A 23382-nucleotide genomic window follows, 5' to 3' on the forward strand; every position below is an offset into this window, starting at 1 on the left:
CCGATCGCTCCTTCCTCCCAGGCCTTTCAGACTGAAAGTGATGGAAGTCCTGGAGGGCCCTGGTGCAGACCTCAGGCCATGGCTGCCTGTCTGTGGGCTTTTCCCCAGTGACCCCATGGTGCTCATTCTGACCATCAGACTGCCGGGTTCCAGGGCTGCAAGAATACCTTAGGCACGTGCTTGGCCCTGTGTGTGTGTGTGTGTGTGTGTGTGTAGAGCAGGAAGGATGGAAATACATCCCTTGATTCTGACCATCCCCAGCTTCACAGAGAAGGAGCTTTCCTGCTTTAATTGCATACAGTCCGGTCAATTCACACATTTCAAAGTGCTGTTGGCAATAAAGGTGATTCTTGGATTTGGGCTGCATGTAAATTAATGCCGCAAGCATTGCCGAGCGCTCCTTACGTGGCAGGCACTGTGCTGGGTGCTGGGGAAGCGCTGAGTCGGAGTCCTGGCCTTTGGGGAACTTATAGGAGATGTGGGAGACCCTGAGGATTCTCAATGGGGAGCAAGCAGTTTAACAAGCACAGATGGTCCTAGAGGCCTTTTACATCTAAGCATCTTGGTGCACGCTAGAGTAATAGCAAAAGCTGAATCTATTATATGTTTGCCATGTGCCAGACAGTGGGTTGTAAATGTATCCCTTCTCAATAAATATTCACCAAATATCTGTTGAGTGCTGACACACGTTAGGCCTGTGCTAGGTCCAGGGGAATTGGGTTGGGCTCAGGGTACCCCAAGCAGCTCCCGATCTCGTGGGGGTGACACGATGATCATCAGTCACAACCCCCTGACCCGATTCCCCAACAAGGTCACACTCTGCGGTATCAGGGACAGAACTTCACATATTTTTTGATGGACCAGTTCAACCCACAACGTCATAGAAAGTCAGTTCTCCATAAGCTAATTAGCAAATTTAATGTGATCCCATTAACAATAACAAAAACATGTTTTTATGGAGCTAAACACATTGATCCTAAAGTTATATATGGAAAACTAAGAAAACACTAGAAAGGAAAAGTTACAAGGGTGGATTAGCCTTATCAGATATTAAGACATGAAACCTCTGTGATTAAAATGGTCTGGTACTGGTGCATTAATAGATAAACCAATGGAATAGAACAGAAAGTCCAGAAATAGAGTCAAAGTACATACGGAAACTTAGTATGTGATGAGGTGGCACCTGAAATCACTGGGCAAAGGTGGACTTTTTAATAAATGATGTTGGGGCAACAGGAGACTCCTTTTGGAAAAGATAAAACTAGATCCATGTCTTCCAACATACACAAGAGTAAACTCCAAATGGATTGGAGATGGAAATTTTGAAAAGAGAGAGAAAGAAACAACACAAAGCACTAGAAGAAAACAAACTGAATTATTTCATGGCCAGAGTATAGAGAACAACTTTTCTAACTTGACTCAAAACCCAGATTCAGTAAAATAAATTTTTGATAAATTTCAAAAAAAAAAAAAAAAGAAAGCCGAAACCCCACAAGGTTAAATACATGCTCACACGAGACAGGACCTGTCTTGAAAGGAAAGAAAGAGACTGTAGGAGCACATAGAGGGAGGCCTGGCCTCAAATGTGGACCAGGGGTGTGTCCCTGTGGAGGTAACACCAGGAGTGGGGTTGAAGCAGCAGGTGGAAATAACCATAGAAACTGTATGGTCCAGGGATGGGAGGCAGCCTTTGAGGCACCCTTGTCACAGGTGATGCTGTGGTAGCCCTTTTCACAGAGGAGGATGGCAGGGGAGGGGGGACAGCTGGTAAGAGACAGGGCCACAGCTGAGCCAGGACCGGCTGGACCCCAACCCCCTCGAGGAGCCACTGGATCCTCAGCAGCACCTGGAAATGACTGATCCCCTGAAGGAGGAGGCACCAAGCTGCTCCCCTGAGAGGCTACCTGGGCACCAGCTCCCAGACCCACAGTCCTTCAGTCAGTGCCTGGCCAGAGAGGCTGGGGGGCGGGGGGCGGTCTGTCCTCCCCCTGGACACTCTGCAGAGTGTCTCCATCATGTGTGTCTGGGTTCCTGCCGAACTCTCATTGTTGCCATCAGTTTCCAGGCTGTTCTCCGCAAGAACGCGCCTGCCTCTCCTAGGAAATGCTTCCTTTACTTCAAGACCTGGGTCTCAGAACTTCTCCATCTCGGGTTCCATCCTGACCTTATTTCTGTAGAAGGAAGGCAAGGACTCCTCCCTTCCCTCCGCCCTGGACAAACCTGCTGGTCTTGATTCCTGAGAGATCCCTGTTGGGGCCAGCACTGCCCTCAGCTTGCTCACTGGGCATGCCCCACACCTGCCTGCACTGGACCTGCCATGTTCCCAGGGGACAGTGTGACCGCAGCCACCCTGCTCCTCTCAGGAAGCTTCCTCCAGTCCCTTGTAATCATCACCTCACATCCAGGTCTCTGGTTGCAGCTCAAGGGACCAAGCTGAGCCATCTCACCTCTTCGGATGTCTTTTCTTAAGCATTTCCAACCTGTGACTTAATGCCAGCCTCACGCACTATTGCTACGATCTCTGTTCTTGGTTTGATACAAGTTGTTTTCACAACCACCAATTGCTTTCCCTAAGCCCCACCCCTTAGCCTTTTGCTGGACGTGCTTCCTCTCCTGTCTCACACATTCTTCTCCTCTGCCCCTTGCCCGTCGCTCTGAAACATTTCCTCCCTCCCGACCTGCCTTTCCAGCTGCCTCCAGCTTAACTTTTTACTCCAGCTTCAGCTCAAAAGATACTAAACAGGTCACGACAGAGTGCCCTGAAGTAACGCACGATGCCCAGAAAGTGAGAAACAAGGCTACTTTCCTGGCCTCTGAGATTTTGTCCACCCTTCAGGTGCTGAAGCTGCTGTAATTCCTCATCTCTTTTGTGTCCAAGTCCAGACCAGGAGCCCCAGCGGTGGTACCCTACCCTTGGCCTGATGGGTCCCAATGTTCCAAGAGGCCTTGTCATTGTCACTTTAAGGCGATCAAGAGGCAGGCCTGTCATGGTTTCTGACAGGTGGCTCTGCTTTATTTCTGGGCTTTCAGTAAGCTGGCCACTTCCTGGCCCAGAAGAAGCACAGGAGGTGCTTGGCTGCGTTCCTGCCATCGGCCTGTCCCTGCACATCCAGGAGGGCCCTGCGGTGTCAGCACCCATCTCAAGACACAGCCTTCTGCACAAACCACCACCATTCAGCTGAGGCCACAGACACCGAATACAGCTGGCGCTCAGGGATTCAGATGCCAGGGAAGCAAAGGGAAGCTGGGGAGGTAGAAAAAATAATGACAGTGGCCAGTAGGCCATCACTGGCCACAGTGCCAAAGTGGCCACAGGGAGCAAGATGGAGGTCCTGCTGGTTCAAAGAGAAAGAAGGCAGGGCTGACCCAACCTGAGGAAGCCATCTGGACACAAAGCCACTCCCACCACAGGAAACATGGGTGTACCTCGTGCAAGGAAAAAGACAAATGGGTAAAAAGAGCCCCCTCTGAGTTTCCCAGAGTCCAGGTTTTTCTTCTGGGTAAAATCCATTAAAAAGGCGAACAATAAAAGGGCTTTTTGAAGTGGAAATAAAGCTGGAGGACATCAAGGACTTACCTGATTTATTTTTGCATTCAATATCATAGCCCGTGATGGGGCTGTTTCCATCAAATCCCATGGTCCACCTGAGGGTAATCGTGCGTGCCTTCACATCTTTGATCTCAATTTCGGGAGGGTCTGGGGGCTCTGTACAGTCAACAGAAAGCCCGGGATTAGTTCAGACATCGTTCAGACATAGGACGCTGATGGAAAAGCTGAGTGACTCACAAAAGCTTTGTCAGCATGACATGGGCAGGCGTTTTTTTACCATGGAAGTAATTTTTTTTTTTCCCATCCAATTTTGGGATGGAAAAGTTTCATTTTTCCAAATCTTCCAATTTTTATAACTCTTATAAAGCTGGACCAAACCTGGGAGATTTAAATGTCACTCTTCTGGCCTGGCTTGGGATCTATTTACTCAAAAACTATTTTGGCCCCAAATATTAAACTTTCATTCAGATCGTCCAGTATAAGGATCCCTAAAAGTGAGCAAGAAAGGCACACTATCAGGGCTGCCCAGTCATCTGACCCAAGTCCTTTACGGACTTTGTTCCCTGTGTTTTGGGGCTGCACCTTGACGTAATCATGAGAGCTGCAAAACGCTGCTTTAGCATCAACTTTGTACAGATTCCAAATTTGCTGAGGACTTGGAAGTGTGACATGTCAAGCTGAGACCACACGGATGCCCGAGCCTGGGCACACACTTACTGTCCTAAAACAGCTGTGATTCTCGCCCTAGGCTGTGTCCGCCCTACCTTGCACCGTGAGCTGAATTATTCCACGGTCCTCCCCATAAGAATTGATAGCATGACAGGAGAAGAAGCCAGAATCTTCTCTTACTGTTGGCAAAATCTATGTGTAAAGCAGAGAGAAATCCATCTTACCCAGTGGAACGCAGCGAGAGAACAACTCAAAGGGCTTTAGGTTATAAAGGTCTTCTCTCCACCCTTATCCTCCTCCCAGCTCCAAGCACACACATAAACACACTCACCAACACACACGGACACAGGGACACAATTCTGAGAGTCAGTTATTCCAGCACAATTGTGAACGTGCAGATGGACAGAGTCAATATACATGGTCCAGGTCCACGTTATCTGCCCGCTTGTTAGAATGGACGTGTAATTCATTTAGGATGTCATGGTCAGGTTGATATATATTCCACACATACTTTTTTTTTTTAATCTCATGGTGAATTTTTAAAGCATTCAGAGAAACCCGGCCTAAAAAAAACAGATCTATAAACACTGCAATAAAGGTTTGGTCTCCTAGGACTCCAGGATTGGACCCTGGGAGTGAATCAATATCAGCGTTCCAAACACAGGGCTTTTTCCCCCCGTGTGTCCAACAGCATCATTTCTCCCCCACATGAAACGAATCATGCAGTTAACTACCACTGGTGCTAAAAATTATAAGAGGCTGCAATACATCTTTATATTGGGTTGGGTTTTTCCAAAGGAGCAAATTTTTTTCCTTATAATATTTTTTTGTCCCAGAGCCCATCTAATTTTTCTTTTTACAGGAAGTTAAAACATGTGCACAACATAGGCTGTCATTCTGCCAGGATTAAGTGTCATTAAAAGACATGTTTCTCTCTTCTTTTATTATTACAGTTGGATTCCCTGCTAGATTCCCAGTGATTTTACTCTTAACCACGTACAGTAAAGCCCTACTTTTGCAGGCTACTCAGCAGCTCTGTTACGTGAAGGGGGAGAGAGAGTGCTCCATAAACATTTCCAAAGATGACTGGCTATTTGCCACCCACACGCACCCACTTATGTGAAAGGATGGGCTTATCCTGCCCGCGAGGGTAGCTTCTCATCTGCCGTGTTTGTCGTGCTTTTACCTGTAGAGTAGAAATCACCTCCTCTCCCACCTCCTTGGTGGACACGAGATAACGGGCCATTTCAGGGTTAATGATTCGGTCCTCCTTCTCCCAACGGACGATGATGGGCTTCTCGCCATGGGCCGTGCAGCTCATTTCTTTCTTTTGACCCTGAGTAGCCAGGGTGGTGTTTGGATAGGACGTAATCATCGCAGGAACTGAAAACCCAAAAACGACACAACTTACTCACAAAGCAGGGTTCTCAGCTTCCCCCACCTTAACACGCTGCTCAGTTTCTTTTTCTTTTTCTCTTTTCTTTTTGGCCGCACTGCCCGGCTTGTGGGATCTTAGTTCCCCTGACCAGGGATCATGGAATCTAGGCCCCTGACAGTGGAAGCTCAGAGTCCTGACCACTGGGCCTCCAGGGAAGTCCCAAGGAGGTGTTTCTTTGCAATGAAATGCATTCAAGAAACTGCTGAGCAAGAATCATGATCAAAACAGTTGGAAGGTGGCAGAAAAAGGAAACGGGACCAAATGAGCCCTAAGCAGAAACTGCCCTGTGGTTTCACATTCAGGGGGGGTTGCTCTCTCCCAATCCCTGGGGAGGGCAGACCCACGTCCAGTAGAACACACAGGACAATGATGTGACTTGCTTGTTGGACGGGAAAGGGGGCTTCCATTGAGAATCACACACCCCCTTTGGTAATCCCCTACGTGTCTAACTCTCCTCGTCAATGATGGGAATGAAACCTTGTTAGTCCACAGAGGAGGAGCCCTGATTGCTGCTAACCAATGCTTGAAGTTACCTCTCGACACCCCATCCCACAGTTGGCGCAAACCGTTACAGTCACGTGGAACCCTGGACCTATCCTTCTCCCGTAGTTTATAGCAGGGAATCTCACTCCAGCGCACTGAGAGAACAGGAAACTTTATTTGCGAAACTTGTCAAGTTCCCTCTTTCCGCCTCAGAATCCATCTATAGACGCCCATCCTGGGCAATGTGCCAGGAGACATGAGGCCCCACACCCATTGCACCAACCACCCAGAAATGCTGGACAGCATATGACAAACACCTTTTAAATGCATGCTAAGCTTATAAGAAAGTGAGAGAAAACCCACGAGCCAGAGACAAAAGCGAAGGTTGAAGGGCCCCAGGTATTACGATGCTGGTGTTTTGACTACCTGAGAGGAAGGAGCTAAAAGTGATGCCTCCAAACCAGGCTTCTCAAAGGGGCAAACCTATCTTTGGGGCAACTCTATCACCAAATCAATCAATTAATAAGACTCCACGATGGCAAAGGGAGAAGAAAACTGCCTTGGCTTGTGTTGTGAATGGAGGAAAACTATCTCCCCTGAGAATTTGTGGCTGGTCTGAGTCCACATAGGTTTGGAGTAAAATTCCTGCTCAAGGATTAATATGATGGTCACCCTAGTTTGGTAACAGGCCTGAGGCATCCAGCAAAAGCAAACACAAACACACTTTAGAGGGCTGGGCCCTCCATCCAGGCCCACTGAGATTCTCCCAGATGAAACTTCACTAAACATGAGCTCACAAAACAAAAATATAAAACACATGAAGAAACAAGCTACTCTCATTAAGAATCAGCCCTCCAAGGACTTCAGAGGCTAGAATTACCAGATACAGACCCTGAAATAATTATACATAGAATGTTTAAAGATATTTTTAAAACAGAAGAAAAGGACAAGATGCTATCAAAAATGACCAGGAACATTTGAAAAGTAACTAAAACAAATTTATATTTTCTCCATTATTTAACCTCATTTTCCCAATCACAGGAAGAAGGACCTTCCCTCATGTATAAGGTCAAGCTCACACTAGGCTCCTTATTGCCCACCTCAGGGCCCTCCAGTGTTCCCTCCCTGGGCACGTCACTGCAGAAACACTGGGCCTTCTCCTGAGACCGGCAAGCACTGGGCATGTCTTCCCTGCTGCTGGTTGGAGGGGTTTGGGACGTACAAGAAGCCAGGGAGGTACCCGTTTCATAGCCTGGAGCCCATGGAGGACCCTGCACTGTGAAGTTTCTCTCCAGTCAGTGGGTGTAGCAGAGGTAACAAGATGTGGAGTGGACAGTTTGGAACCTAGGAGAAGAAGCACCGCGAGTCCCATATTTTAAAGAACGCCACCTACAACCATGGTGAGATTCCTCTTTCCGCGTATCTAAGAATGGGCAGAACTGGCTCCACCAGCCCCAAACTCTGGTCCTGATCCCTCTCTTCCCCTGGCCTATTTAAGAACAAAATCAATTTTATTAACAACTTTACTGAGATGTAAATGACACATCACAAAATTCACCTGCTTTAAGCGTACAATCGAGTGGGTTTTAGTATTGTCTTCATTTCCTAGGGTGGCCGGAGCAAATTACCACAGGCCGGGTGGCCTACAACAGAAAAGTATTCTCAGGGTTCTGGAGGCTAGTCCAAAATAAGGTGATGTGAGAACGGCGTTCCCTCCAAGGGCTCTAGAGAAGAATCTTTCCTTGCCTCTTCCACTTTTGGGAGGCCCTAGGTGTTCCTTGGCTTGTGTCAGCTTTGTTCCAGTCTCTGATCTCATCTTCACATGGGCTCTTGTTTTGAATATTTCTCTGTGTCTTCACACAGATTTCTTGTAAGGACACCAGGCATTGGACTTAAGACCCGTTTTCATTCAGTATGACTTCATCTTAACTAATTATATCTGCAAAGATCCTATTTCCACATAAGGTCATATTCTGAGCTTCCTGGTGGACATGAATTTTGAGGAGGCACTATTCAACCCCAGACAAGTGTATTTACATTACACACACACACACATACACATACACATTTACATCCCCCCAAAAGATTCCTCCTGCCCTTTTATGGTTCCTTTCCTTTCCCAGCCCTGTCCTAGGCAACCACTAATGCACATTCTGTCCCTCTGGATTTGCCTTTTCTGGACATTTCCTACAAATAGGATCCTACAGTAAATTGTTTTTGTCTCTAGCTTTCTGGATTTTTTTCACTGTGCATGTTTTCAAGGTTCACCCATACTACAGTGTGTACCCAGTACTTTTGTTCCTTTTCGTTACTGAATGGCATTCCACTGCATGGATAGACTACATTTTGTTCATTCATTCACCAGTTGGTATACGTTTGAGTAGTTTCCACTTTTCGCATTTTACAAATACTGCAAACATTTGTGTACACGTTGTTGTGCTGACTTATATTTTTATTTTTTCCAGGTAGGTTGCTAGGAGTGGTACAACTGGGTCACAAGGTGATTCTGTGTTTAGCACTTTGGGAAACTGCCACACTATTTTCCCAAGTGGCGCCACCATCTTGCAATCTCTATGTAAGGAGACTGAGCACGGAATGGTCCCCTTCAACCACGTGATGATGAGGTAGGAGACAGGCCCCAGGCTGAGTAGCTGCAGCCAGTCTCCTGCAGACACTTCGAGATGATTGGCCAGAGACAACCCAGAAAGCTGCCCCCACATAAGCAACCTAAGCCGCCCCTATTGTGTGCAACTCACTCCAGGTTCACCTGTGTGCTCTTCCACATGTACCTTGCTTCTAATAAACACTGTCTCTATTTCACAATCTAGCTCTCTTTGCTGGATTCTTTCTTCAAAGAAGACAAGGATCGAGGTCCTTCTTGCAGTGGTTCCCCTCCTGCCCCACCTCGCACCAGAATGAATGGAGGGGCTCTAAGACTTGAGATTGGATGAAGCTGCAAGAAGGCGAGCTGGCATATTCTGCGCCAGCTTGGTGTTTCCTGGCTGTGGATGCCCCGGGGCCACCACGGTGCTTCCACTACAGAGGAGCTGAGGATGGTGCGGAAGGTTCTAGGAGAGGGAGATGTCTGCCACCTGGGAGAACTGGAGCTGTTCCTCCTCTGAGATCTTGAAGGCAGGAGGCTTCCAGAGCAGCTTGTATAGTAGCATGAGAAGGGTCTACTGGCCTGTGAACCCAGGATGATGGTTCCTTCCCCAGATCTCCTCCTTGCTGAGGGCAGGATCTAAAGCCCTGGGAATTCAACAGCCCCACATGAAAGAGCCATGGTCTGGTCCAGATAGCCGCCAACTGTGGGGCCCCAGCAGAGGAGGCTGGTAAGCACACCACTGGTAGGGCCAAGGGAGGCATGGCACCCTCTTCAAGAAAGTCTCTCACAGCAGAGGAGGCCAGGGTGATGCTCCAAGAGGAGCAGGGAGCAGAGTGGACCACTTCTCCCATCTCCCTCCTCCTGCCTTTATCTTTGCATTATCCATCATCAAGCAGTTCTGGCTGCTACTGGACCCTTTTGAACAAGGGGTGTGGAATTTGGATGTCTTATGTGTGGATGGAGAGCCGAAAGAGAAACCTCACAGCCTGACCAAGGGGTAACTGGACAGGAGCTTTGGACATCTGTGCCTGGGGCCACAGGGCACACCTGCCCTGTTGCATGGACCCAACCTGTGTGTGAGCCCAGCTTGCCCAGTGCACTGTGATGCTTGGGACCACTTTCCTGAATGGGGTGATGGGGAGAGACCAGGCCAATCTGTGAAGTTCTTCAGTGTTCCTTTAAATGTGGATTCAGAATTTTCTTTATATTTATGAAAAATTGAAGCAATTATGTATCATGCCTAAGAACCCCAAATACCCCCCCAAATTTACAAAATGCAAATGTTTTAGCAAAAGGAGAAAGCCCCAGATGACCTCTGTTTAATATTTACAAGCAGGACACATGACTGCGGTCAAGTCACTTTCCTAACCATGGCCGATGGAAACCCACCCTTGGAGATAGTGGCAGCAGGCTGCCAGGGTTGGGACCACCAATGAAAGGGAATGAAAGAGCTGACACAAGGGAGGGGGCGGGACAGCACTGGATAGCATGAACCTCAGGACACGTGGTGATGTGGGGCCACTTGAGTCCAGCAATCACGGTGTCCCTCCTCCCCTCACCCCACACTCATCTCGGCCACCCCTCTTTTTGGGTCCTCCAGAGGTCCATCATTGTGGGTTTTTAAATGATGTTCCTGAACCATTAGAATATGTTAAACTAGCTTGGTGTGGTTGCTTTAAAACCATTTAAAATACATCAGAAGATTTCTTTCCAAAATGGTTAATAAGAATATTTTAAGTGTCCATGAGGGTAGGAGAAGTCAGCTCTGTGGATGATTTACTCTGTGCTCAGGGACTCAACATCTCTGTATAAGCATCCCTGAAGGTCTTCTTTTGAAAAATATACCGGAAATGAAGGTGGTGCTGTCATTTTCCCATGAGGGATTTGGAGGGACAGCTGTTGACACTGCTACTGACAGCAGGCCACTGCCCTTGGAAGGACGTATTTAGCAGTGGGTACCAGCTCCTCTGGGCGTACTCAGGAATGCATGAGAGCTTGAGTCAGGGTAATTGTTCCTGGTGAAAAATCCTTTTCCATGATAATGGCAAGCTCCCTATTTGTATATGTTGTAAAATTACTTATAAATTTGAAGCACGGTTGACTTTTTAATTAAAAAATTATGTTGTAAGGAGGCAAATTATTTGAGAATCTCAAGATGCTTTCTTTTGCTTCTACAATCAGTTCATCTTTTAAAGACAGGAACAGGTTTTCTATGGTAAGATTCATCGGATAAAACTGGGGGCCAAAAATATGGAAGGAAATGGGAAAGTTAATTAATGTATCCAAGAACAGGACAGTTTCTATTGTCTAACCCACGATGGACAACTCATTGCTGAGGAAGACACCTAGGTGACAAAATATTCATTTTCATTTTGATGTATATCCATGTTTAGGAATATTTTGTATGTTTATTTAATTTCTAAAAATTGGCGATGCCACGTAGCTTGCGGGATCTTAGCTTCCCGACCAGGGATTGAATCCAGGCCCTTGGCAGTGAGAGTGTGGAGTCCTAACCACTAGATCACCAGGGAATTCCCTGTTTTTATTTTTTATTTTTGTTTTTTCTGTTTTTTTCTTTTTTATTGAATGAAAGATTCTTTAAATTCTATACTGCTTTACAATTTTCAAAAGTTTCAAACACACGATTTCATATAATCCCATAATAACCCTTTTTTAAATCTCCTGTCCCTGTCTTTAGTCTCCTATCTCCCCTCTCCCCACCGGTAACCACTAGTTTATTCTCTATATCTGTAAGTCTGCTTCTTTTTTGTTTTGTTCACTAGTTTATTGTGTTTTTTAGATTCCACATATAAGTGATGTCATGCAGCATTTGTCTTTCTCTGTCTGATTTATTTCACTTAGCATAATGCCTTCCATGTCCATCCAAGTCACTGCAAATGGAAAAATTTCATTCTTTTTTATGGCTGAGTAACATTCCATTGTATATATGTACCACATCTTCTTTATCCATCCATCTGTTGATGGACACTTAGGTTGCTTCCATACCTTGGGAACTGTAAATAATGCTGCTGTGAGCACAGGGTGCATGTCTGTTTTTGAATTAGTGGTTTTGATTTTTTTGGAATTAGACCCAGGAGTGGGATTGCTGGGTCATATGGTAGTTCTGCTTTTAGAAATCTCCATACTGTTTTCCCTATTTTGAGTTTAAAGCAGGGAGTCTCTCTGCTGCTTTGCCCCGGGGGGGGGCGGGCTGTGATGATGACTGTGGGTCTCATCCTAACTGATGCTGAAATGTGGGCGTGTTGGGAGCATGAGGGACTAAGCCAAGGTGTGTAGGTGGGGAGATGTGTAATGCTGGCTGGAGGCTTCTGCATCTTAAATGCAGTGGAGGGTAGTGACCCTATCAGAAATGCCCAGGGCTGCAGGGATTTGGGGCCCTGGGTGGGCTTGTCCAGAATCTCAGGCAGAGTGTGGGTTTGTGTGGAATCAACATACAGGGACACCGTGCGACTTGGAAGATAAAGAGTCAGCTTGTGTCCACGTCTGAAGAGGCTACAGTTCATGACCTGGTTTACTGTTTTATTGGTTGCCGGGATTTCAGAAGGAGGTGGAGGAAAAAGTTGATAATGAACACTAAATATCTGAGGCCGCAGCATGGTGCACAGCCCTAAATACAGGGAAGCAATTCTTCTAGTATGAACGAGTCAGCAAAGAAGCCTGGTTCATCTGATTCAGCCAAGAATCACTCGCACCAATGGCAAATGAATGAAATTCGTATATAAGTCTCTGCTATCTCACTTTCATCTTGTTACTATAAACACACGTACCAACCACACTTCACATTGGAGCACTGGCTCATCAGCTGCAGGGTGCCACAGGGGTGCTACAGACACAAAAGTTCATTGAAAAGCAATGAAAGTACTCGGTGAGACTGAACTGGCTATGTGGAATTGATGGTACCTAATATTACATATTTTGTTATTATTTATACTTGTTTTTTGAGATCTGGATGTTAAATGTTTACTAGTACACCACTGGGTACATGCAGAAGAGTTTACAGACCAGAAGTAAAGTAAGAGGAACATTGTAAAGAAGTGGAGTCCCAACAGCCAGAACACATAGGTGGTTTGTTTAGGGACACGCCCCTTGCTTCTTATGCTTCCAAAGTGGAGGGACCTTCCATCAGAACAGCACTCCTGACCTCTCTCCTGCATGGCGGGGCAGTGACTTACGTGATGTGAGAGCTGGGGAGGAACTGACAGTGAGGCCCAGTCCCTTCGGGTTATCTGTTTTCAGAGGTGCGTGGGTCTGATCTGCAAATTTCCCGTAATGAAAGAGGATGTGTCTGAGTAAGAGGGGTGCTGTGCGCCTCTGAGCTGGTCATGGGCTGGGTGGTTAACTCTCCCTAATTCTAGATATAGGGTTTGCAAACCCACATTCTCCAGAAGGCTCATATCAGACTACCCTATTCCTGCGTCTATCCTTTGCTTGACTCTGAACTCAGGGGTATTATTTTGGGGGCGCCTTAAACTCTAACAGTAGGTGTGAACTGTTAACCTTGAGCAGATATTTTCAGTTGCCTCCTCAAGCCCATGTTTTTCTTTCCCCAGTTTTTAACAGGAGACATTATAAGAAATCTAAATGCCCATTGACAGATGAATGGATAAAGAAGATGTGGCACATATATACGATGGAATATTACTCAGCCATAAAAAGGAATGAAATTGGGTTATTTGTAGTGAGGTGGATGGACCTAGAGACTGTCATGCAGAGTGAAGTAAGCCAGAAAGAGAAAAACAAATACCGTATGCTAATGCATATATATAGAATCTAAAAAAAAAAAAAAAAAGTACTGATGAACTCAGTGGCAGGGCAAGAATAAAGATGCAGATGTAGAGAATGGACTTGAGGACATGAGGAATGAGGAGGGGAAGCTGGGATGTAGTGAGAGAGTAGCATTGACATATATACACTACCAAATGTAAAATCGATAGCTAGTGTGAAGCTGCTGCATAGCACAGGGAGATCAACTCGATGCTTTGTGACGACCTAGAAGGGTGGGATAGGGAGGCTCAAGAGGAAGGGGATGTGGGGATATATGTGTAAATATAGCTGATTCACTTTGTTGTACAGCAGAAATTAACACAACATTTTAAACCAACTATACACCAATAAAGATCTAAAAAAAAATCTATAGCTGATTAAAAGAATGTATTTAAGTGCCTTTCTTATAGCCAGGTATTGCCATATGACCGAGATCGATGCAATGATGTATCTAGAACTTCTGGAAGGCATGCTCAGCTGGTTGGAATCCCTTTAAACTTCCTCTGTCTCCTCCTGTGCCAGCCTGAAATCAGGACCCGATAGCTGGAGCATCAGCAGCCATCTTGGATCAGGAGGTGACTTTGAAGATGGGAGTTTGGGTCTCTGATGACACCCTGAAGCTATCATCCCAAGCCTAGCCTGCCTGCCTTGCTCCAGAAAAAGAGTTTACATGACAGAAAATTAAACTATTTTTTATCCATTATTATTTTGAATTTTTCTATAATTGGAGACTGAGAATTATTTTGAGCTGACCCTAACCATAGGTCTAGACTATTTGGGAAAATATGGCATATATTCTGTATTGGAAAAACAACTTTTCTCGGCTGGCTCCGCAGGGATGGATGTAGTGTGCCACTCACACAGCTTCCAAAGCAGCCTCCAGCTGAATACTTGTGGGTTGATCGGTTGGGTTGTCTAAGCCTGTATCACATGGTTGCCTGCATCTGAATCCTTAACGTGGCACTGTGTGGCCCTAGACAGTCACTTAACCACTCTGTGCCTTAGTATGGGTTTTCGTCAAATGGAAATAATGCTTGTTGAGAGGATAAAGGCAGCCAGCCTGCAGCCGGTGTTACATGAGCACAGGTCCATGGTGTCTCTGTGTATCTAGGGGCAGGGATTTCCTCATGCCCCAGGGGAGGCGGGGTCTTCAGATGAGACGTGAATGTGAATGTGGGTTTTGACTTGGGGGCTGTGGTCCACTCAGGCCTTTGGGCACATCATCTTTTTTTTTTTTTTTTTTTTTTGTAGATGTTTACAAGAATTTTATTCATAATTGCCAAAACTTGGAAGCAACTAAGATATCCTTCAGTAGATGAATGAATAAATATACTGTGGTATAGCCAGACAAGGTAATATTATTCAACACCAAAAAGAAATGCATTGTCAAGCCATGAAAAGAGGTGGGCGCATTTTCTTCATGAGGCTTCTTTACTAAAGATATCTTCTTTGGCCCCAAACCCACTAACCAAGATTTCTTTCTCATAAAGGTGGAGGGCTAAGTCATGATAATGAAAGATCCCAAAGCCACCAAAAGTGACCTCAGTTGCAAAACTGTGAATCCATCTTTTGCAGGCCCAAGAAAAAGAAAATATTTACTTCTCATTCTTCCTATCGAAGCTAGAGGACATGAAACCCCCATACAATTTAGCTTTGGAAGGTGGCCCCCTGGTCTCTCCACTAAAGAGCCAATTCCTACAACCCCCTGTGCTGAGCAGAGAATAGAGAAACCCTGGTGGCAAAGCTGTGTTCTGGAAATTAAGCCACACAAATGCCTTCAGTGTCATGGGCATCTAAAGGTTGCATAGAGGACTTAGTGTGTGCTATTTGCTAAAAAAAGAAAAAAAAGAAAGAAATTTGTAAAATGGCAGAGTATGAAAAAATAGATTTCCTGTGAGGACATGGTGAGTATGACCATTTCCCAAGTGTGGGGTATTTTATCACTCTCGGTTCTCTATATTCCAATGAGAGTGAAACAATTCTGCACCTACCTTATGAGCTGCTATGGCAGGGGAGCAAATGCATTGTGAAGGCTGGAATGTAATCTCCTATCACTTTGAAACATCCAATTAGAGGAACACATTACTGGTCTCCAAGAAAATGCAGCATTGCTTGGAGGGCTTGCTTGTTTTCTGCACTTTCCTTCTCTTACGAATGGAAAGCTTTATTGTGTTCTACTTGGGAGAAGTGCCTCGACTAACTCCTGGCCCTCTGGCTTATAGTTTATCCATCTTACTTTGCAAAAAATCCTTCTTTTTCTTTTTTTTTAAACTCATATTTCTCCTTTGGAGGAGTGTCCCACCAAAATGGGTATTTCAGTTCTAGTGAATAGTCAGAAATAGCCTGAGAAGCCCATGTTCTGTCCCACCCAAGTGTTTTCAGCCCTTGAAAGAAATGGTCAAAAGAATTTTTAAAAGAGATCATTATCACGACTCTTTGCCATGCTAATGTTTGAAGGCGAGAGCTTCTCCCTTGTCACAGTCATGGTGCTGAGAGATGACAGCATGTCAGTGGAGCAGGGCTTTCTGCGAGGGTCTCTGAAGCATAACGAATGGATGGGGTAATGTAACGGGGAGGAGCACCAGGGGGAGGCCGGGCAGCCTGCTAGCTGCAGCGAAGGAAATCCAGACCAAGAGGGCTTTGTTCAAAGATTGCTTGCTTTGTGCGTCTCCTGCAAAATCGCCCACTAAAGAGAGTGCTGTTTTATTTCGTTATATACCAGTTCATACATTTTCTTCATAAACCAGGATATCACCTAACAGCACCTTAATGTTCAACAAATCTGCATGCTTACGGTTTAAGGGAGGCCCACCTGACCTACTTTCTCGCAGCGTGAAGATGGAGTGGTACAGTGGAGCCACTGCCCCCAACCAGGGAGGGGCGATTCTGCACGTGGAGATCAACGCTGCAGTGCAGTGAGGCCATCTCTTTAGCCTGGAATTGGCCCTGGTGGGAGGATTTACACCACTGAAATTGACAAATGCTAGAAATCAGGGCTTTTCCCCCTCCCTCTACCCCCAACAGCTAGTTGTTTAACATTTAAGAATTTACTGGAACACTACCTAGGAGGGTGTGCCATTACGTGAATGACTGTAAAGGGTGTTCCCATCTTGCCAGAATCACAGAGAAGGTGGTGAGTTTACCTAAGAGCAATAACTAACCTTATTCGTAATCATAAACCCTTCAAATAATGAACAACACAACACTGAAAGTTTAGACAGGAATTTAGCAATAAATGGACGCACATGTCGATTTTTCAACACAAGGGTACAGAGAAAATTAAAAACTTATAATAATAAATCACTGATAAGAAAGATTATTTCCAAACTTTACACTCCTGTTTTCATGACTCTACCAATAATACAAAACTGAAAAGACCACTGAGAAAGAAACAAAAGGAAATATCAGATGTCCTGGATAAGCCACAACTAGACAACATGCCTGTCAAGATAGTCTGGTTCAATCCCTTCATTTTACAGAGAAGAAAAGAGAAAATCAGAGAAGAAGAATGGGCATCAAAGGCCCAGATGCAAGAGTCACCCAGGATCTGACTTTAATGAGTCCTATTCTAAAACCATCATTATTGTCATCGATAAGGATTCCCATAGAGGCAGCCAATCTTCCCGAATGCCCAGGACGTCCCGTGTTTGAGCAGCAGAGACCTGTATCCTAGGGACCCCCTCAGAGTCCCTCTGTTATCATGTAGAGCTGAATCAGACTCCATGTTAGATCTGTTTCTTTGACTTCAACGTTTGCTTTTTGTTGCTTTTGTAATTGTAATCATACATGATGGCCTACCTCAGGGAACCCTGACCTTCTGCCTGAATGTTGAACTCAAGTGCCTCTGTTCAGCTCACAGGCAGATAACCTGCCCTGCCCACCTGTGCAGATGGCTGAAATTAACATATCCCCTCACCAAGGCTGGTCATTCCCGGAGAACTTTTGTAAGACTGATGGCCCTTTCACTTTACTTCCTCACAGCCTCTCCTTCTCTATTCTGCCCTTTTACTTTACTTCCTCACAGCCTCTCCCTCTCTGATTCTATAAAATAAACTGGCATCCAGACCCCAATAAGATGGTTTTTTTGGAGACACTAGTCTGCCATCTTCTCGGTCTGCCGGCTTTCCAAATAAAGTCTTATTCCTTGTCTCAATACCTTGTCTCCGATTCATTGGCCTGTCATGGTGTGAGCAGAGTGAGCTTGGACTCAGTAACACCTCCACGTGGTCAGAACAGAGGTGGTGGGGGGTGGGGTTGGGGGGGGGAGCCAAGGACTGGTAGCAGGTCGGCCCCAACACCCAAGCTGGAGACCAGAGGCAGGGACCCCACAGCTTCCAGCTGGGAGGCCCAGGGAGGGAGATGTTCTGAGACATTAACACATTTCTATAAGCTACATCTTCTTCCTCTTCTTTAGCTACTTCTTCAACTACTTTTTTTACATCATCCCAACATTTGACTGCAAACATTTTCAAACATACAGAAAGTTGAAGAGCCATATACCTACTGTCGGCCATCTGCAATGAACATTTCACGCAGAGATTTGAATCAAAATTTATTTTCACTGCTATTCCATCAGTCAATCAAAAGTCACAGAACACATAATTTTCATTATCCTGAATGCATAAAATAGGCTTAGGTAAAGATATGAATTGGTGAGTGTTGCAAAGATCAGGCGCTAAGATGGCAGGTGCCTTCCTGAACTCTGCTGTTCAGGCTGGTGACCCCCTTGGAAGTGCTTTACTCTGGACTCTGCAGCTGTGGCTTGAGATCTGGTGGCCTTGGGTTACAGCACTGGTCCTCTCGGTGGAGGATGGGAAAAAGGGGACCAGGAGCAAGGAGGCTGGGCTCCAACCTCACGCCATCTGTGGACATGATGCTGTGAGTAGGCAAGACCTCTGGATGCCTTGGGCCTTGGTTTCCTCATCTGATTCATAGGTGAGCTGCATGGGACCAGGTGCTCTCAACCTGGCTTGCATCTCAGAAACTGAAATCAGCTCAAGAGTTTTAAAAATATACCAATGCCCAGGCCCTACCCCAGATCAACTGAATCAGTCTCTAGGGGTGGGGTTCGGGAATGGATTTATTTAAAGTTCCTTAAGTGACCCTAATTCACAGCCTGGAGTGAAACAGCTCCACTGGATGAGCTCCAAGGCCTTTCCAGCTCTGACTGTCCTCCCTTTCCCTTTTCCTTCCTAATCTCCCTTTGCTCCCTCCCTCCTTCCTTCCCTCCTATCTACCTTCCTTCCTTCCTTTCATCTTATCCCCCTTTCTTCCTCTTTCTCCTTCTCTCTCTCTTACCATCCTGTAATAACAACAGCTAACTTTCATGCAACCTGACTCTGCGCCAGGACATTTTCCACACACTGTGCACACATTCAATCCATGCAACAACCTGATGGGGTAGAAACGCTGGCCTAAGAGACGACCTGAGTCGTAGGTATCAGTGCCATTTTCAGTAGGTTCCAAATTAGACTACAAATGTGTGGGAAAGATGTGGAAATAACATTTCGAGCAAATTCATCGGATTTAAATTTATACAAACAGATGTCTGTGCAGATGATCAAAGAGAACCAGACACCAAATACCTATTTTGAAGGTGAAAAAATTAAGATTCACATATAAGAGAATTTTAGGATTCATTTCATACTTGACATCTTGTCCCCTTCCTCTTTATTTATAAGTAAGGAAACAGAACTGGAGGGTTTAAGGCTGGCTAAACAAGAATCTCCTCCCTTTCTGCCCCTCTCCTACCCCTAATGCAAAGCTCTACTTCATCTAGTAAGATTTAAAAAAATCAAAATCACCAGAAAAGTAATGCAGTAAAATTATGTTTACTCCCTAAGATGAGGAATCCTTCTCTCCCCTTTCTTTCTTTCTCCAGGCTCTGGGGAAGCTAAATGGGTCTAAGTTAAGCCTCCTGAGGTAAATCATACATCTGTACCTCTGTATCCTGTCACGTTTCGGATCACTTTTACATCCGTGATCTCACAGGTGACATACATGTTCTCAGCAGAGAAGGGAATGCTTAATTCCACGTACCCATACTAAAACAGAAGTAAACAGGGCAGTAAAAAGAATCGAAGTCTAAAGCCATGCAACAAGAAAGAATGAAAGACCTAGAAGGAGAACCCAAGGCTCCTGGACCCAAGTGCAAAGCCTCTTTGCCTAACCACAGCAGAAGCCCCAAGGCTGGTCCACAGGGAACAGCACTCTGCCTGCTGGGGCGAGGGACACCAGAGCACCCTTGGAAGCCCCTCCATCTGGGGCTGGGTCCATTCAGGGGATGCTTCCCCTGACGTCCTTCATGATTCCTTTTCCTTAGCTGCAAAATAAGGATCCCAACATCTCTCCTGCAAGCCTATTGCATATTTGAGAGTTGAGGCCGGGAAGACAGTCTCCATGACTTATGGGTTCCAGAGCAAAGTGAAAATGTGGAGACTTTTGTTAACAAAAGCAGAAAAAAAAAAGTCCCATTAAAATTATAAAATATAAAGCCTTTTTTTCCTTTTTCTTCCGTCTCTTTTTCTCTTCATGTGTCATGATGGAGATTTTTAAAAAATTTTAAAACAACTTTTAATTTGTTAATATCAATAAAGAAATTTAAGCACGTTACACTATCTTAAAAATGCAATTAATGTGTTTTAGGAGAAACTCTTCCCTCCCCCCTTACCCCCCACCCCACATTCCCCTCATGAATTTAGAATCTAAGAGAAGTCACCATAAAACAAAGTTTTGCAGAATCCTTCATCCAGAGTGCTTACAGGATGATCAGGCTAATATTGCCTTCTTACAAAATTTCTCTTTTCTCTTAAAACAAAATTTGTAGCCTTCGTTGTTTATTACAAAAAATTTCAGTACAGAAGTTTGATACATTGAGAAATGCTTTCCCCCTCCCTCTCAGCACCGTTTTATGTATAGCAGAGAATAATCAATGGTAGACTCCTAACCTAGATGGAGCAATATCTTCTATTCACTGTTGTGCCAACCCTCCCAGGCACCCAGGACACACCCTGGGACTTGCAAGCATGTGTGTGCACCCTATGAGCTCAGGGTTTCCTTCCCACCGGAATGACCACAGCACCCAAGTCTTGGCTGCGTGACCCCCAGGCACCCTAAGTCACCCTCGGAAAGCTCCGTGGTGCTGCTGCCTCCGGGAGGGAGGCTCCCTTTATGCCCCACATGGGGATGCTGTGGGGAGCCCAACGCTGATCTCCCAACACACACCCAGGTCCCCGTGGGGTGGAGGACGGCAGTGATGGCTGGGTGGATGCAGGGAAGGGGAAGCCTGGGGCCCAGGAAATGGGGAAGGCAGCTGAGCATCAATCCTGGGGAGGCAGGGAGGTGGCAGGAGGTGGGATGAAGCCGAGGCTTCAAGCCCCCAGTTCATTCTGCATTATCCCAACAGACTTCATTAGGGAACACACACTGAAAGATGAAATTATTAAGAAATTCAAGATGGCAGCTGGAGACGCTTAAACCCCAAGTGCAGGGTCCCTTGGGAGCTGGGGACCCCATGCCATGGCACTGACCACGTACCCCAGACACCAGCCCTCTATGCTGGTAAGTACCCAGCCTTCTAAGCAGACAAAGCTGTTACCAGTAGACAAGAACAGCCTGGTTACCTGCAGGGGGTGAGGAAGCTGGGAGGGACAGTCTCTCAGGCAAGGCTCCAGCACATTAACTGCAGTCCTGAACATGGACCAGGAGCCAGCAGCCTCCTCCGCTCCTGTCACCAAGGCAACCTCGATAAGAGAAGGGGTTGACACTCTTTTCAATACAATGCAACTCCCCGATGTCATCTTTCCCTGTCACTGCGGCTCCTATCCTCACATCACCTGGGGGCCACAGCAAACCCGCATTCCCGTGTCCCAGTCACAGCAAACACACACTCTCCTCAGCATTCTTGTCCTTCTCTTTTTGTTGTTTTTTTAAATTTTTATTGGAGTATAGTTGATTTACAGTGTTGTGTTAGCTTCAGGTGTACAGCAAAGTGCATCAGTTATACATACACATATCTCCACCCTTTTTTTAGATTATTTTCCCATATAGGTCATTACAGAGTGTTGAATAGAGTTCCCTATGCTATACAGCAGGTCCTTATCAGTTATCTATTTTATTTTAATTAATTAATTAATTATTTAATTTTATTGGCTGTGTTGGGTCTTCATTGCTGCACATGGGCTTTCTCTATTTGTGGCGAGTGGGGGCTTCTCTTCATTGTGGTGCGTGGGCTCCTCATTGCAGTGGCGTCACTTGTCGAGGAGCACGGGCTCTAGGTGCATGGGCTTCAGCAGTTGTGGCTCATGGGCTCCGTAGTTGTGGCTCAAGGGCTCTAAAGCACAGGCTCAATAGTTGTGGTGCACGGGCTTAGCTGCTCCGAGGCATGTGGGATCTTCCTGGGGCAGGGCTCGAACCCGTGTGCCCTGCATTGGCAGGCGGATTCTTAACCACTGCACTGCCAGGGACGTCCCAGTTATCTATTTTATATATAGTAGTGTGTATATGTCAATCCCAATCTTCCTTTATTCTTCCCACCCCATTCTTCTCCTTTTCAAAAAATTGTGGTAAAATATTCGTAACGTAAAATGGATCACTTTAATCACAAGTTCAGTGGCATTAAGTGCTTTCATGTTGTTGTACAACCTTGACCACCATCACCTCCAGAACTTTTTCATCTTCTTCAACTGGGACTGTCCCCATTAAGCGATAACTGCCCATCTCCATCCCCAGCCCCAGCACCCACCATTCTACCTTCTGTCTCTGTGAGTCTGGCTGTTTCGGGCACCTCCTATCCATGGAATTAGACAGTATTTGTGCTTTTGTGACAGGCTTATTTCACTCAGCATAATGTGTGCAAGATTCACCCGTGTTGTACTGTGCATCAGAATTTCCTTGCTTTTTAAGCCTGAATAATATTCTGTTGTGTGCAGATACAATATCTTGTTTACCTCTTTGTCCATCGATGGACTCTCGGGTTGCTTCCACCGTGTGGCTGCTGTGAATAAGGCTGCCATGATCGCTGGTATAGGGAGCCTTATTCTTGAAAATGTCTGTTGCCCTTTGTGAGAGAAAATGGTTTGCAATTCTACGCCCGCTTCTTTGCAGTGCCCAAAGGCCGAGCGGCTTTTTCCCGGTTTGGGGCCTCTGCCTTTCAGCTGCATCCGTCTCCTCATCTGTGAGAACAATGGACCCTCCAGCCTCCGGAGGCTGTGATCAGGATTCATGAGATTATGTGCACGGAGCCCACTGAGCGCGTCTCTAGCAACGCCCCGCAGAAACACAAAGTGCTATTATCGCTACTGCAAAATCAGAAACCCCTCTTATCCAGATACATATGGTTCATAAAAGTTTCAGCAAGGAAGACTGCCTACCGGGCAGCTCTAATCCCCATAAAGAAAACAATTTCTCCAGCCAGGAATTAATAAGTTCTTAGCACAGACTCAAATATCTCCTCGGCTGGGTTATTATGCTTACATAATGAAGTTACTTTGATTACAACCATTAATCAAATATGTGTTTCCGAGCTACAGTGGGCTGTACTTGATGTTAAACTTTAACAAGAATGACAACATCTCCACTTCCTGGCTGCTTTGCCAGGGCTCCGTGACATGATGAGACGGGTCAGGGTAAAGACAGAGGACATTTAAGGTTCATATTACATTCACTCTGAACTTGCTTCAAGTCACATTGCAGGAAGAAAGTTGATTTATTTTGCATGACAAGTATGAATGTTAACCAAAAGATATTAAAAACAATATTTCCCTCCAATTTGCATAGAGATGAGGGGCTCATTTCTTCCTCTTTTTTTTTTTTTTTTGTCCTGTCCGGTAATGTCTGTATATGCTACATTTT

General features: G+C 45.7%; 1 protein-coding gene across 1 annotated transcript in view; it reads right to left on the reverse strand.

Annotated features, from left to right (window-relative positions):
- Positions 1–23382, reverse strand: part of DSCAM (DS cell adhesion molecule) — a 653261-nt gene that overhangs the window by 156315 nt on the left and 473564 nt on the right. The window contains exons 12-14 of the mRNA XM_057696448.1: positions 5406–5602; positions 4315–4411; positions 3578–3706 (exon numbers count right to left, since the gene is read on the reverse strand). Of these exons, the coding sequence (XP_057552431.1) occupies positions 3578–3706; positions 4315–4411; positions 5406–5602 (423 nt within the window). The remainder of the gene's footprint in view (positions 1–3577; positions 3707–4314; positions 4412–5405; positions 5603–23382) is intronic.

This window comes from Hippopotamus amphibius, chromosome 10 (genome assembly GCF_030028045.1).
Source record: "Hippopotamus amphibius kiboko isolate mHipAmp2 chromosome 10, mHipAmp2.hap2, whole genome shotgun sequence".
Taxonomy (NCBI): domain Eukaryota; kingdom Metazoa; phylum Chordata; class Mammalia; order Artiodactyla; family Hippopotamidae; genus Hippopotamus; species Hippopotamus amphibius.